Genomic DNA, 15,008 nt, shown 5'->3' with positions numbered 1-15,008 from the left:
CCGCTCCTCCACATGCAGCTGCTGGGTGACTTTGGGCTAGTCACACTTCTTTGAAGTCTCTCAGCCTCACTCACCTCACAGAGTGTTTGTTGTGGGGGAGGAAGGGAAAGGAGAATGTTAGCCGCTTTCAGACTCCTTCGAGGAGTGATAAAGTGGGATATCAAATCCAAACACCTCCTCCTCCTCCTCCTCCTCCTCCTCCTCCTCCTCCTCTTCTTCTTCTTCTTCTTCTTCTTCCTAACACTGCCTTTAAAAGACTGCTGAAACAGAAAGTCTTAGTCATGCACCTGAAGTTCCGCAAGGAGTGTGCCTGTCAATCTCAGTTGGGAGGGAGTTCCACAGGCTTGGTTCCACTATCCTGAACATAGTTAAAGCCAGCTGTAACAATGACAGTGAACAGTTTGAATGTTTGCTTGAAGCTTTGTATAGTTGCAATAATTGTCAGGCATTAGAGCATGGGAATTGACAGCAGTGCTTGGGAAATAGTGCTTGGTATTGGAAAAGAATATGAACTGAGCAGATTGCAAGCATACTTTCCAGAATTTTAAGAAAACGAGGCAAGTAAAGCTGTTATAAATTCCAGATAAAACAACTCTTAAAAAAATTGTGTGTGGAAGGTGCTCCCTTTTTAAATTTAGCTCTTTAAAGACTTACCTCAAAGGCAAACCTTCCCCGGGAGTGGTTAACTGCCTTTAATGCGCTGCCATGAGTTTTAGGCCATGTGCATTCCAAGCACACTAATTAGAAGGAACGTTATAATTTCCTGCAAGAGAAATGTGGAAAGGAGAAAAATGGTTTCATTAGCTGAGAGGAAGAATAAGTAATAAAAATATTTAATACTCATTGGGAAAGATGAATGATACTTAGTTATACCTGGGCATCTTTATATCACTGTAATTAAAAGCAATGAAAGGCATTTTACTCCCAGTTGCTGAGATACTTCAGCTAGGATGAAAGGGCAAAACTGGCTTCCATTTAATAGCTACGATTCTTCACATCCTCCTTATTTTAGTACATGGAAAAGTAATTGCTTGTACAAATAAGCAAGGTCCACTATAAGTTTATATTCCAGCTATTCTAGGTTTTATTTGTACAGAGCATATTTGGGTTATTTAAAAGGCATGCGTAGAAATTAAGTTAAAAGGGCAGAAAGATTATTTGCTTGAGCCCTATGTTCTAGCATGGCACACTAACATTCATATGCTAGTTTTATGTGGCTCAGTGACTAAAATCCTTTTACCGCACTTATATTGAAATAATTGTAAATTTCCAAATTGAAACTGTTGCCAATCCTTTGGTCCTGTTATATGTTCTTGGTTTACCTTTTCTAATTAAATTGCTGCTGATAATCAGTCATACGTTATGTTTTCCCCACCTTTAACTCCATGGATGGTTTTTGCATTTATAGGCTGTGTTTTAAATGTAATGCTAAACCATGGCTTAGTGTTACGAAAATGAACAGTAGAGAACCTGGGCTTGTGTCTTACCCACATGTCCTATATTGTCCTCAATTAGGTTCTCTCCCCGCCCCCCATTTTATATTTTATATATGTTGTGATGGTGGAATCCAATCTGTATTAATCTTAACTATGGTTTGTTGAAACAACCCAGATTCCTAAAGTATGGTTTGAAGCTGGCTTGTTTAAAAAAACCATAGTTGTTAGCATCCATTGCTTGTTCAGGATTGGACATTGCAACAAGCTGCTATTAATAATGGCTTCTGTGGAGGATAAGGAAAGGAGTATGTGTGCCCAAGGGGCACTACAACTCATTCACATATTCTAAACTATGCCAGCGATCAGGAATTGAATTTGATTTTTTACACTGTTTTTTTCAAGGACTAGATACTGCCTGTCAAATCAAATGCTAAGAAACTTATGAGGAGGAAAAAACATAGTTCACAAACTAGATTAGTGAGATGGGGGAAATACTCATTGAGCAACGTTGTTGTGTGTAATCTTAAATCAATTTACTGTGTCATACTATACACAGCATTGTGGGGTGGATGGATTGAAAGTGTAACAATTTTTCCAAGGATTTGTGGGCAAGTTCTAGCAGAGTTGGCAGTTTTTCCAACTCTTTAAACTGTCAGTATTTGACAATTTCGCCACATGGTGGCAAAAGTTTTGAGTCTTGTCTTTCATGTAGAAAGAGAATAACATTGTGACTGGCAGACTGCCACGTTAGCCAGAAATCAGTAATAATATTTTTCTGCTTAGTTTTACCTAATCTAGTTGTTACTTTCCATTTTCTCCTTGTTCCATCTGTTTTGATAGCGACGTAGGTATACATACAGATTAGATTACAAGATGAGAATTATTCACCGTAATGGTTCTATGTAAGCGGACATTAGTTTGTGTATTTTTAAAAGTGATATACCTTCTTTTAGGAATTGTGAAAATGGAGAGAGTTCATTACAGGGAAAGCCTGCTCCTGCCCATCCAGATCTTGAAGATGTCGAGCAGTTCTTTTAAGGAATTCATCATTTTAAGCTGCTGAAGAGGACCTCTCTTTTTTTGGTCAAAATGCATTTGACAGATTTAAATGTTGGCTTTTAATTTTACTAGTTAATGGCATCATGTTGGTTTGTGTGTGGTAGCTATTTAGAAGTTTGAGTGTTATATTTAGAAGCAATACGATAATAAAAGTGTGAATCAAAAGGTTTTGAGCGTGCTAAAATAAATAAAATTTTGTTCATCTGTAGTTACAACTGTTCTGATAATTCTTTACCCTATTACAAGGTAGAGTGTCTTGGAAAACCACGTGATGGGGAGAAAGTATGAAGATATATAATGTAGATGCTTTTATTCTGTATGGTTTGCTATAGTCCATCCTTTGCATATCTGCTTACTTTATGTAATTAGCTCACAGCTTCTACCATAAAAACTAGAAATTGGCCTCAGACCTATTCCTCCCCGCCCCCTTTGTCAGCCACCACCTTTCTGCATTCATCACACTATTGTTTCCCCAGGTTCCTCCTTTTCAGTGTCATCTCCTGTTGTCTCCCCCACCTCACTTCCTTTACCATGTTCTCTGTCTGCTCACACTCTTTTCTTTCCATCAATCTCTCTTGTCTTTAAGCCCTGCTAGGCTTTTTCACAGCTGTACTCTTCCTCAGCTTCCTTCAGACCTGTCTTCTCTATCTCCTCTGACTAAGGGCTCTAGTATTTTCATCCAGTATGTGCTCTGTTTCCCTGCATCTTGGTTTCCTGTCCTTTAACTTCTAACTTCCTGCACTCTAGCTGGACTGTGTTTTCAGTGTCCCCTACCTTGCCCACACATATTAGACACTACTAGGGCAACATGTGATGGTTGTTCTTAGTCAACCACACCTTTCACTTCAGCTCACAGAAGTAGAATATTGTTTTTAAAAAAGAAGTTCTGTTGCTGACCCATTTTCTTCAACTGACAATGCAACTTCATCACAGTTACTGCTAAACCTCTATTTGTATCACAGTAATAATGCTAGTGTGGTTAAGGTAATTGCTTATGAATTATTGTATATGCTGCTGTGAAATTCTTGGAGCAATTACAGAAGGGAGGAAGGAATGTCAGCCTAAAAGTGGTGCAACTGATCTATAAGGTTAGTTAATGTGAGATGAGGGGGCATTGAGCCAACTGCCCTATCTCAATAAGCTTTATGCCTTTGTGAGGAGTTGAATTCAGGTCTCACTTAGCTAAATAGCTGCCCTCTAGCTGGCTCCCCCCTCTTCCCACTTCTTTTAGTTGCTTAAAAAAACCCACAGTTGAAATTACTATAACCCGAAACAATGCAGTTATTGGCAAAGCACAAACATTTCCAGATAGCTGGATAACTTGCCAGAGCTCTTCATATTGTGTTAACCTATTTTTATGTCTGAAATAAGCAGGAAAAGGTGAATAAAACAAGAATGTAAAGAATGAAGAGTTTGCTGGTCTAGATTTCCTGTAGCAAAGAACACGCTGCCTCATTTTTCATATATGGCTGTGCTGAATGCTGGTACATTTTGAAGTGATTTTACTGTATCTCCCTCCCCATCACACAGGAAAATAAGAGTAAGGAGTGCCTTGTTGTGCCAGCTACAACAGTCTTATAAGTTCTCACAACAATGAGACCTGCATTTACTGTATTGGTGCTTATTGAACCTCCTATTTAAAAGTGCATGATGCAACCAACTTGCTGAAGCTAAGCAGGTTTCGGTCTGGTCAGTTCCTTAACCAGCAACACTGTGTATCCTGCCTTGAGTTCTAGAAAACCAAGGCAGGACAGAGATATAATGTGATGTGTTGGTTGTTAATGGCACCATGGTGCCACTCGTTAAAATGCTTTATTATTATTATTAAACTTTATTTTCTATGATAAAGTACACGAATAATTTCTCAGTGCTTGTAGAGAAGCACTTAAATACATTTTCAAATTCTTAAATGCTCATCAACTAATCAGTGAATTATAATGAGACGTATGAAAAATGTCTCCCAATCGATATTGTGGTTTCTTTCCCAGTAATTCATAAAGGTGCCTTAGTTCTGTGCAGACATAACATTTCAGAATTCTTAACTGAGGTTAAAGGGAGTCCTAGTGGCTGTGTGTGAAAGACAGGAGGAAAAAAACACCCCAGTTTCTACTTCTGCTAATTCTTTTCACATCTGCACCGGTGTTAACACTGCAGCGTTCTAAGGAGTTTCTTGTACTCTGGTTAAACCTAACCATTTTTATTAACGTTGGTGCAAGCATAATGCTGCACTGCGCTGAGTTTAGGAAATGGAGGGGAGGTGAAATCATGTGGCTCCTCTCTAGTCCATCACATTCCAGTCAGGAGCCAGGACAATGATGACGTGGGAAGGACTTGCAGAAGTAGCCACAATCATGTAGTCTTGTAGTCAGACTCTTTTCACAGCAGCATGGATTTCTTCTACACCAGGGAAGAATGGGGTCTGTTCATTTTTAACACATCAGCAATTCATTTGAATTCACGCTTAACATAATATACATGGATATTTTCCATCGTTAAGTGTTGCCCGTCTTTATTTTTCCCCTCCTCATCAATTTTCACAACCACAGCAATTTTCTCATTCGTATTTTGATGACCCAACTGATTTTTATATATGGTTCTATGTTCCATCTTACACAATACCCTGAATTGAGTAATAGCAGTTAGAACATTTCAGGAATCTCTGGGCAGATAGTTATTTTCCAACCACAATGTGTTAAGGGGGAGGGTGGTGGTGGTAAGTAATTGAATCCCAAATTTATAAGAAATGTACTGTAAGGCATTCAATTTTAGCACCGGAATTCGTTCAATGCCATGCCTTGCCTGCACAAATTCTGCATTTTAGGTTCAGCTGCAGAGCCATAGAAATGCTGCTTTTTTAATAAACAAAACTGGTATGTGCAAATAGCTGGGATAGAACTGGTTTGAAGCAAACCTCTCTTGCATGTCTGTGGGAGATTTGTTTCATATTGGGATTGTGATGTCTGCATGCCCCTCATTGAGCCTCACCCAGCCTCATCTCTCAACTCAGGGCAAGTTACTCAAACTCAAAGAGAGAGGAGCTCCTAATCCCCATAATTGCCCAGTATGTTGTGTGTGCTGGTGGGGTGGGGGCAATAAGCCTTTATTTAATACTCTGGCAACCCCTCTGCATACAGGCACTGCAGCCATAGGGGCCTGGACCATATCTTTGGATATTTATGTTGTAAGGATGACATCAAATATAAACATGGTAATTTGAAGTGTTCCATTTGCATGCAGAAAAGATTTTTTTCTGCAACAGGAGAGTCAAGATTTAAGATTCTAGTTGAAACTCTAGACGCTGTAGTTTGATTTCCTCCACTCCATTGTGCCAGACCTGATGAAAGCAAATATGGGAACAATACATGTTTTTCAGTTTATATGTACAACTATGGAGAAAGCAACCATTTTCATTAGCTACAGCTATAGTTGAAGCTTTGCCTTTGTTTAAGTTTTGCTTCTATGTACTTAGGAGGCTGTTTAATACAGAACCACACTGGCCCTTCTAGCATATTCCTAAATGGCAGCAGCTCTTCATGGTTTGACAGGGACTGTCCCAGCCCTACCAGAGATTGGACCTGGGACCTTCTGCATGTGTTTTACCACTGAACCATGGCCATTTCTTCATTGTATTTCTATAATCTGACTAGTTTGTAATTGCATGTTAACACTGATTTATCCAAATGTTTATTTTGGGGGCCATGTAGTCATGTTTCATTGGATGTTCCCACTGGATGGTCTCTGAAACAGGAGAACAAACCTGCTTCTCAAAGAAGGCAAAGGTCTCAGCTACACTGGCAAAGAAAAAGCACTTTATATGCCTTGTATATACATGATAACACTGTGACACCAGATAGCGCTGTTGAGTTCCGTTTTTGCCAGCCTGATTTCGCATATAAAGTTTACAATGCATTTAACTGAAACACCTCTTTGAATGTATCTAGATCCAGCCAAAGTCTTATTTGTTCTTAGCGTTAATTAGTACGGATTCAGTAGGGAAGAGTGAGACCCCTCTGAAATTGTTTCTAACCATATCAGATTCCTCCCATTCAACCACCGATTTTCCTAAGTGTTTTGCCTTTCTGGGAATCTCTAAATTCTCCTTGGGTTTTTCTTTACTTGCAGTTCAGTGGCAAAATGTATACCTGTACATGGTACACCAATATCCAATGGGAAACTCAACCTGTTGACTATAACTGGATGATAGAATACATGTGTTTTTTGTGTATCTGCCGCCACCATCTTATAGACTGTGAACTGTGTGGTTTCTGTTGGCTAACCCATTGGAGTGTGGTGCTGTGTCATAATTTAAGCATGTAAATGTTTGTTTCAAATGCATCCAATATACTCCGAAGACATTCTTCAACTTTGGGATGCAAATGCTTTGCTATTCAAACACTAAGTTAAGCAACTGATTTCTTGCGGTTTGAAATAAGACTATGGATTCTAAGAAAACTAATACACTGTGTAAAGCTCTGTGGGTCCATTGACAAATACCACTGATTTGAATTAAGCATTGCTTAAATCAGTGGGATCCCCAACTGCTTAGTTTTGGTTGGATTGTGCTGTTAGAGGCTATATAGTGATTTAGAAGATTATTGAACTATGTGTAGTAGGTTTCTTTAGAATTTACATGGCCTGTTCTTTTTTCTTTCTTTCAGAGCACCTTCTGCTCCGAAACCTGATCCCATACCTGTGCAACAGGTAAGTCCTCCACTTCAAATCCAGGGATGTATCACTGTAACCAATTAACTCCTTGAAATCCTTCTCTTAACATGTATTAATTGAAGAGCTCTTCCAGTGCAACAAAAATGGTGTTTCAAGATGTTTATCTTGATCTGTAAAGCCCTATCTTTGCATTCATTTTGAGGATGACTGGGTATGCTATGCAGGCCATAGCCACTTACGCACTAGGATAATATGGGAGTTCAAAGCTGGGCACAAAAGCAACAATACCAAGGAAATACCTGTTTCAGTCAGGACCAAACTATGTTAACATTATGCATACACTACCTAGCCCGTTGTTCCCTTACTTCTAGAATGTACTTAACCATGTACAAAGCCTTCTGGGAGATTATGGAGTTCATGTGTCTTTGTAATAGGAACTGAGTGTGCAGCTGTGTGTTATGGTTTTTTTTACTGAGGATACATTTGCTGTATCTTCCTCACAGACTGCTAAGACTTCAGTCTCCAAAATATAGGGGGCCTGGACGTTAAGTCACAGTTCGTACAGTAGCTAAAAAGAACTCTGGAAAGGCAGAACTTCTTGAAAGGGACATACATGTGATAGGTGACCTAAGGTTGTCCCTGTCTTTTTTAGTAGTTGAATACTCCTTTTCTGTCTGATTCCATCTCACTTTATTAGACCTGAGTTTCATGACTAGTTGAATAACCCCCCCCCCAAAAAAACCCCCCACTAAATGTGGAAATGGTAGGTGCTTCATGCCTCATATTGAGATTCCCTTTGTAGAACAAATATGCAAATTTGCCTTTTAATTAAACAACCCAAGGAGTAGTGTAGTGCATCCAGCAATTTCTGTCTTATTGCTAAGAAGAGCCCTGCTAGATCAAAGACCTATCTAGTTGAGCATCCTATTTTCGCAGTGGCCAACCAGATGCCCATGATAATCCTGCCATCAGAACCTGAGCTCTAAAGCAGCCCTGATTGCAGTTCCCAGCAACTGGTATTCGCAAGCATACTTCCTCTGACAGTAGCGGCAGAACAATTGTGGCTAGTAGCCGTTGATAACCATATCCTCCTTGAATCTATCTACCCTATTTTTCGCTCTATAGGACGCACTTTCCCCCCTCCAAAAATGAAGGGGAAATGTGTGTGCGCCCTATGGAGCGAATGCAGACTTTCGCTGAAGCCTAGAGAGCGAGAGGGGTCGGTGCGCACCGACCCCTCTTGCTCTCCAGGCTTCAGGCAGCTATCTGCAAGCCTTCTGAGCACAGCAGGAGTTCCCGCTGTGCTCGGAAGGTTTGCGGATAGCTGCCTGTTCTGGGGGCTGAGGTTGGGGGAAGCTCGGGCTTCCCCACCCCCAGCCCCCAGTCCTGCAAGCTCCGGGAGCGGGGTGAGGTTTCGCGCAATCTTGCTGCTCCTGGACCTGAGGGGGGGGGAAATAAATTTCTTTTCTTTATTTCCCCCCCCTAAAAACTAGGTGCGCCCTATGGTCCGGTGCACCCTATGGAGCGAAAAATACAGTAATCCTCTTTCAAAGACATGCAAGTTGGTGGCCATCTCTACCTCTTCTGGGAGTGAATCTCATAATTCAGCTATGCACTGTGGGAGGAAGTATTTTCTTTCATCTGTCCAGAATCTTGCAATATTCAGCTTCATTGGGTATCCCAATGAGAGAGAGAGAGGGGGAAAGAGAATTTCTATCTACTTTCTCCATGGATACTTCCATTCACCTCCATCATGTGCCTCTCACTTGACTTTTCTCTAAATTGAAAGGCCACAAATGTTGTAAACGCTCCTCCTACTGTATAGCCTTCTTTTACAAACTTCTAGGAAAACAGTTGGGCCATTCCCTTTATAATTCTGGGTGCCCTTTTCTGACTTTTCCCCTAGAAGTGTATAAATGAAGGCTATACAGAACAGTGAACTATTTTAAAAGTCGCGAGGACCTTGGGTGTGTTTAAGATAACTTTTTAACACACACAACCCTGCACACACTTTGAGCAGCACAGCCCCATGTGATATAGCAAACTGCTTGTGAAAAATCACCTTGAATCAAAAAGAGGTTGGCAGTGATTCACCGGGAGATGGTAATTCAAGAAACACAAGTCCAGAACTCCCTTGGTCACATTAGAAAATAGCAAAATGGTTATTCAATACTGGCCAAAAAATGAAGGTATTTATGTTGGGCTTTGCAACTTCCACTACTTACCTCTGATTCCTGCACTGGGTGAGTCTCCTTTATCTCTTAACACTCGAGCCCAATCAATTATGAATATTTTTGGTCAGTTCCCAGCTCATGCGTGTTCAACTTTTTCTCCTCAATAGTGCATGCCACATGTGTGATTAGAACTAGTGCTTTGTGGGTAAAGCTATGTAATGGGCAATCCTTCATTGGTCATCAGTTTGTGTTTCAAGATGAAACTGCAACAGATGACACTTATATTTTGCATGCCATTTGTATGTGCGCGTGTGTGTCAGTGTGGCTTTCTTGTGTATTTTTGTGTTGTTGTTGTTGTTTTTATTTCACATAGGTAGAGCCTAAGGAACTAGTTAAGCCTGTGCCCATTCCGTCCGCGGTCGTGCCCAAAGTTTCATCCACAGCCAACATAGCCTTCAATAAGGCCCCAAGACCCTTTGGGTCTATGTCAGCTTCCAAGATCACGTCCATTCCATCGCCATCATCTGCCTTCACTCCAGCTCATGCGAGTTTTTCATCACATGCTTCCCTTACACCACTGGCCAATGTCATGCCTCCCACTGCATTCACCGCCTCTGGACTGCATGCTAACGCCAAGTCTAATGCTGACCAGCGTTCACCTGAGCTGAGCGCTGCTAAACCTGCAGTTAATATCCCATGGCAGCCCACACACAATGCATCCTTGAACACCTCTTTCAACGACAATGCCCAGGAGGTGGCAGAGGGACAGCGAAGAGGATTCAGAGAGAACCAGGGTGACAGTAAAGAGCAAAATGGGTAGGTGGTTTCAGGAAACCTTTCCCCCTATTTTGGTGGCCTTAAAAAGGGTTTCCTAGGCAATTTATCAACCTGTCTTTCTACCTTTTTGTTTTCTAAACGAGCTTCTCAATGAAATTTGGCTGCATATCCAATAACTTACTTGCTTTTGAGTCACATTAATTGTAATGGCTTTTCCAAAGGAATCCTAAGGACTATAGTTAGGTGTGAGTTCTGGGAATTATGTGTTGGAGACACCTCAGTCCTCTCACAAAACTGCAGTTCCTAGTGGTCCCCGGCTATGAAATGACAACTGAGCAAGTTCTAAGTATGTGGCATAGACCAGTGTTTCCCAACCTTGGGCCTCCAGCTGTTTTTGGACTACAACTCCCAACATCCCTAGCTAGCAAGACCAGTGGTCAGGGATGATGGGAATTGTAGTTCAAAAACAGCTGGAGGCCCAAGGTTGGGAAACACTGGCATAGACAATGTTGTTTTGTGGAAAGGTTTTGTGGACATTCTTGATTTCATCAAACACTGAGGCATGTGACTTGCTTCTTATTTTAATCCTTTCACAGCAGTTAACCTTGTACTATTTTACTGAGGCCAGGTGTGGAGAGCTTGTGGTTCTCAGCTTATTTTCATGCAGTGTGGGTGAGGGATAAGGAGGACTCTAGCAGAAATGGGAAGCAGGCCAAAAGGATGGAATGATGGAAAGAGGAGATAGGGAAAGTGCTCCAGGGAAATCATTAGTCGAAGAGGAATCTGCCATTTCACAACATGAAGAGAGATAAAAAAAGAGGGCGCTATATTGAGAGAGAATGGTCGGCCGTCTCACCCATCATTTTTTAAAAATTAAATTTCTATATCACCTTCATTTGAGGATCACAGGACGGTTTACAATATTATAACACAAAAATGCATATCATAGTAACAAACAAACAAAACATACACAGTTTAAAAGGCCATAGATTGTTTAATTAGCCCAAAGGCCTGGGAGAAGAGGAAAGGTTTTGCCTGGTGCCTAAAGCCTTCTTGGGGAGAGCAACCACAAACGTGGAGCCACCACAGAAAAGGCCCATTCTTGTGTTCCTGTCCTCCAGACCTCTCATGGAGGAGGCACATAAAGAAGGGCCTCAGATGATGATCATGGGGTCCAGGTAAGTTCATATGGATACCATCAGGGCTTTTTTCATCTGGAACTTGGCAGAACTCTCAAGTGGGTTTATGGTGAGTTCTGGCATCTCTTTTTCTAGAAACATTGCACTGGTAATGGTTCATATACCATTGGCATGCAGCCCTCAGCAGATTGTCCCTTAGAAAATATACCCTTTATAGGAAAATATGTTCCCCATCCCTGCCAGGCATAATGAGATGGACCAAGTTCTAGGAGAAGGCGTTTCACACAGAGAGGTAGCAAACTAAGCCTTTTTAGCCCACTTTGTACATGTGCACTTTAAAGTCAGCTCCACTCTTATTTAATGTTTGTAGTGAAAGTTCATAAGTGCTTTGAGAGATAAAAGGTTTGACCTTTGTGTCTGGAATGCCCACCCCGGCCAGCACATTTACTTCAACAGAATGCCTACAATGCAACCCTTATGCATCTTATGTTGCACAGATGGCATAGCAATTGTTACAACTCTCATGAGCAGATGATGCTATAGTTCCACACTATCTAAAATAAGGGGGAAGAGTTCCTGACAACTCAAAGCAAACAAAAACATAAATATATCTTGGCAAACCATTTGTAGCCTTCCAGGAAAAGCTATCTTTTGCAAAGACATGGGAGCTGCCATTCAGCTGTGGTAATTAGCATTCAAATACAATTTATTACAATGAAAATGGCTTCATTCTGCCAAGGCTCAGGGCTGTCTCTCCCTCCCACCCCCTAAGTTGAAATCTGATGACAGGCTAAAAACTGCTTTCTAACTAGTAAATTTAGCAAACAGTGAAAATTCTGGTCATTAGATTATATAATGCTTTGCACGGTATAATTTTTAAGAAATAATTTTAAGTTGCTTCATGTACATGATCTCCAGGAATTCTTACAAGAATATGATAAAGGATATCAATACCATTATCTCCATATTGAAGCTATGAAGGGGCTCTGACTTGCCTTGGGGTCACATAAAGAGCCTTGAGCTTTGTACTTTCTTGTTCATTTCCCCAAAACTGTTTTATAAATAAGTGTTATGAATAAATAACAGAACAAATATATATATATATATATTCTAACTTCCCTTAAGGTAGCATACATATCCATTATATTCTTCACTGCAAAAATCTAGCTGCCTAGCAGTCTAGCTAAGCAATTTTCCAGTTTTCCAATATTATTTGAAGCCTAGTTTCTGATATTATCTAGCAAAGTAAAAAAGAAATAGCTGTAGACTTGTTGGGCTTAGCTGTACTGAAAATATTATGGTTTCAAATGATGCTCAAGCAATTATTAGTGTGGCAAGAATTTGCTTACACATGAGACATCTAGTGCTGATTAAACAGCAAGACGTTGAACTGCCCTTTTTATAAATATTTTTAGACCTCAGTAATACAATCTGTTTACTGGAGGTCTTCCTAGTCCACAGCACATCACATCTATACATGCAGCGCACTTTGAGATTAAGTACAAGCATGCTTTTGTGTATGACTTGAGGCCATAGTTCTAGTACAATTGCTTCCAGAAATTAGAAACTAATTCAGGTAACTATTTTCAGAGGGGTAGCCACGTCAGCCTCTTAAACTGCAAAAACAACAAAGGGTCTTGTGGCACTAAAAACAAACAAACAAAAACTTAAAAAGAAAGGTAAATGAATGGGCAACTTGTCAATGTTTAAAATGAGAACAAGGAACTTCCAGTCATTTCTATACATCTGAAAATGAAATTACAATTCTAAATCAAAATGTGTCACATGAAGTGTATTTATATAAAGAGACCTTTGAAATTACATATTAACAGCCATTACCTTTATATGTGTTAGCAGAGGAATCTTGGCTTCTCTCTCGCTGGAGAGCAGTTTCACTGCCAGAATGGCACTTAACGCCCCTGGAAGAGTCTTTGGTATTGCCAGCAGAAAGCTTTCAGAAAGCTAGCGAAGAAGTACTGCTAGTAGTTTTTCTATCTGTCATCTATCTATCATCTACCTACCTACCATCTATTTATCTGTCTGTCTTATCATCTATCATCTATCTATCATCTATATCATCTACCTATCTATCTCATAAAGCAATACAATGAAAAAGCAGACTAGTCTAAAGAAAAACCAGAAAAACAAAGAGGAAAAACAATGCAATGTCTTCTCTCACAGGTAGATCTTAACCCAGCCATCCCCAACCTGCGGCCCTCCAGATGTTTTGGCCTACAACTTCCATGATCCCTAGCTATCAGGACCAGTGGTCAGGGATGATGGGAATTGTAGCCCAAAACATCTGAAGAGTTGAAGGCTGGGGATGCCTGTCTTAACCCTTGTCTCACACAGAAATAGGTGGACCCTCCCAGCTTTCACCTGGGAGCTTCCCTTTCTTCTCCCAGCCTCCCACGCTGGGAGATCTTCCCTTCCTTGCCTCTCACACAGGGCCAGCCATCACCTTCATCTGCATACAATCCCTTCATTAACCCAGCATAGAGGACAACAAAAAAACAAACAAAGACAAAATAGAAGCAAAAGTACTGCTAGTAGTTTTCCAGTGGTGGTAGGACCCAGGACAGGACATTTCAGGGTGATGCTTGGAGAGTAGATCCAAATCCCTCTTGTTCCATAGACACACCTACCTATTGGGCCTGAAACCACTCCAGCCTTAGAGGTAGAATTGTTGATTTCCCTTCCATTATACCCAGTTAGGCTTTCCTTTTAAAAAAAGAAAAAAGAAAAATGGGTGGTGGCAGGGGGAACAAATAAAGTCAGCCCCTACTTCCTGCCCCAAGCATAGCAAGCTGCAAGGGCTTTAGGTGTGGCAGAGCAAGCAGCACAGAACTTCAGCCTTGTCATGTGTTTCCCTGCAGTGTTCAGATTATTCCAGTACTTCCTACAATAGGTGTTCAAGGTAGGCTACTATGATCGTTATGTGGCTTACCTAAGATCACTCTGGGGAAATTCATGTCTGAGCTGAGATATGAACCAAGGACACACACACACATCATGCATGTTCTTGATCACCATGAACCAAGGACACACCCACAGCATACATGTCCTTGATCACCATGCCACATGAGCTCTGATTAGCAAAATGTCACCCAACGTCCCAAACCCCCAGTGGGGGGGGGGGAAATAGTTCACGTGTGTGGGGATAAGTCCTGAGAAGACTTATGTTCATCTGCAGCATGGGCTGGCTTGGTTTTTAAGTTGCTGTGTGCCATTCTGTTTTTTATGTTTATTGTCTTCTCAACAACCTATGCATGAACATCGTTCTCTTAGCATCAGACCGATCACCTGATGCTGCACTGAACAAAATGTGTTCTTACAAGTTTGCTGACATATTTAATTTAAAAATGTGAGGAGGCACTTGGACTTTGGTGACCCTGGCATATGTTCAGGATGCAACAGTAGGGAAGTCAGTACAATAAACATACGAATTGCTCTTTTTTCTTTTGCAGGAAGCCACAGTGACAAAGTTAGTATCAGTAGCACCTTGAGTGGAATTGTGTTTTCATGTTTTTTAAGAAGTAGCATGCATGACGGTTGTGCTTTATAATTCAACATCTGCAAGACAAATGCAGCGCTTATTAAAAAGTGATTAACATTAATTGTTTGCATTTTTACGCTGCACACAGTATGCATTTTTTTACCAAATAAGAAGTTTTGTTGCAGTGTTTCATTTGTAGCAATAATAATAGCAATAACAGAAACAATAATTTAATGATTAATTTTACTGTTATAAAAATTGT

At 40.7% G+C, this 15,008-nt stretch overlaps 1 protein-coding gene across 4 annotated transcripts in view; it reads left to right on the top strand.

Annotated features, from left to right (window-relative positions):
* Window positions 1-15,008, top strand: part of PDLIM5 (PDZ and LIM domain 5) — a 117,549-nt gene that overhangs the window by 49,939 nt on the left and 52,602 nt on the right. For 2 of the 4 annotated variants that reach the window (XM_081876750.1, XM_081876751.1), the window contains exons 4-5: window positions 7,154-7,196; window positions 9,708-10,150. In XM_081876750.1, the coding sequence (XP_081732876.1) occupies window positions 7,154-7,196; window positions 9,708-10,150 (486 nt within the window). Of the gene's footprint in view, window positions 1-7,153; window positions 7,197-9,707; window positions 10,151-14,717; window positions 14,735-15,008 lie in introns of all 4 variants that reach the window. The other 2 variants (XM_081876752.1, XM_081876753.1) reach the window with 1 other exon arrangement.

Source organism: Podarcis erhardii, assembly GCF_964252035.2.
Source record: "Podarcis erhardii genome assembly, chromosome: 9".
Taxonomy (NCBI): Eukaryota; Metazoa; Chordata; class Lepidosauria; order Squamata; family Lacertidae; genus Podarcis; species Podarcis erhardii.
Note: the sequence above shows the minus strand (reverse complement) of the source record. Positions and strands in the feature narration are given on the sequence as shown.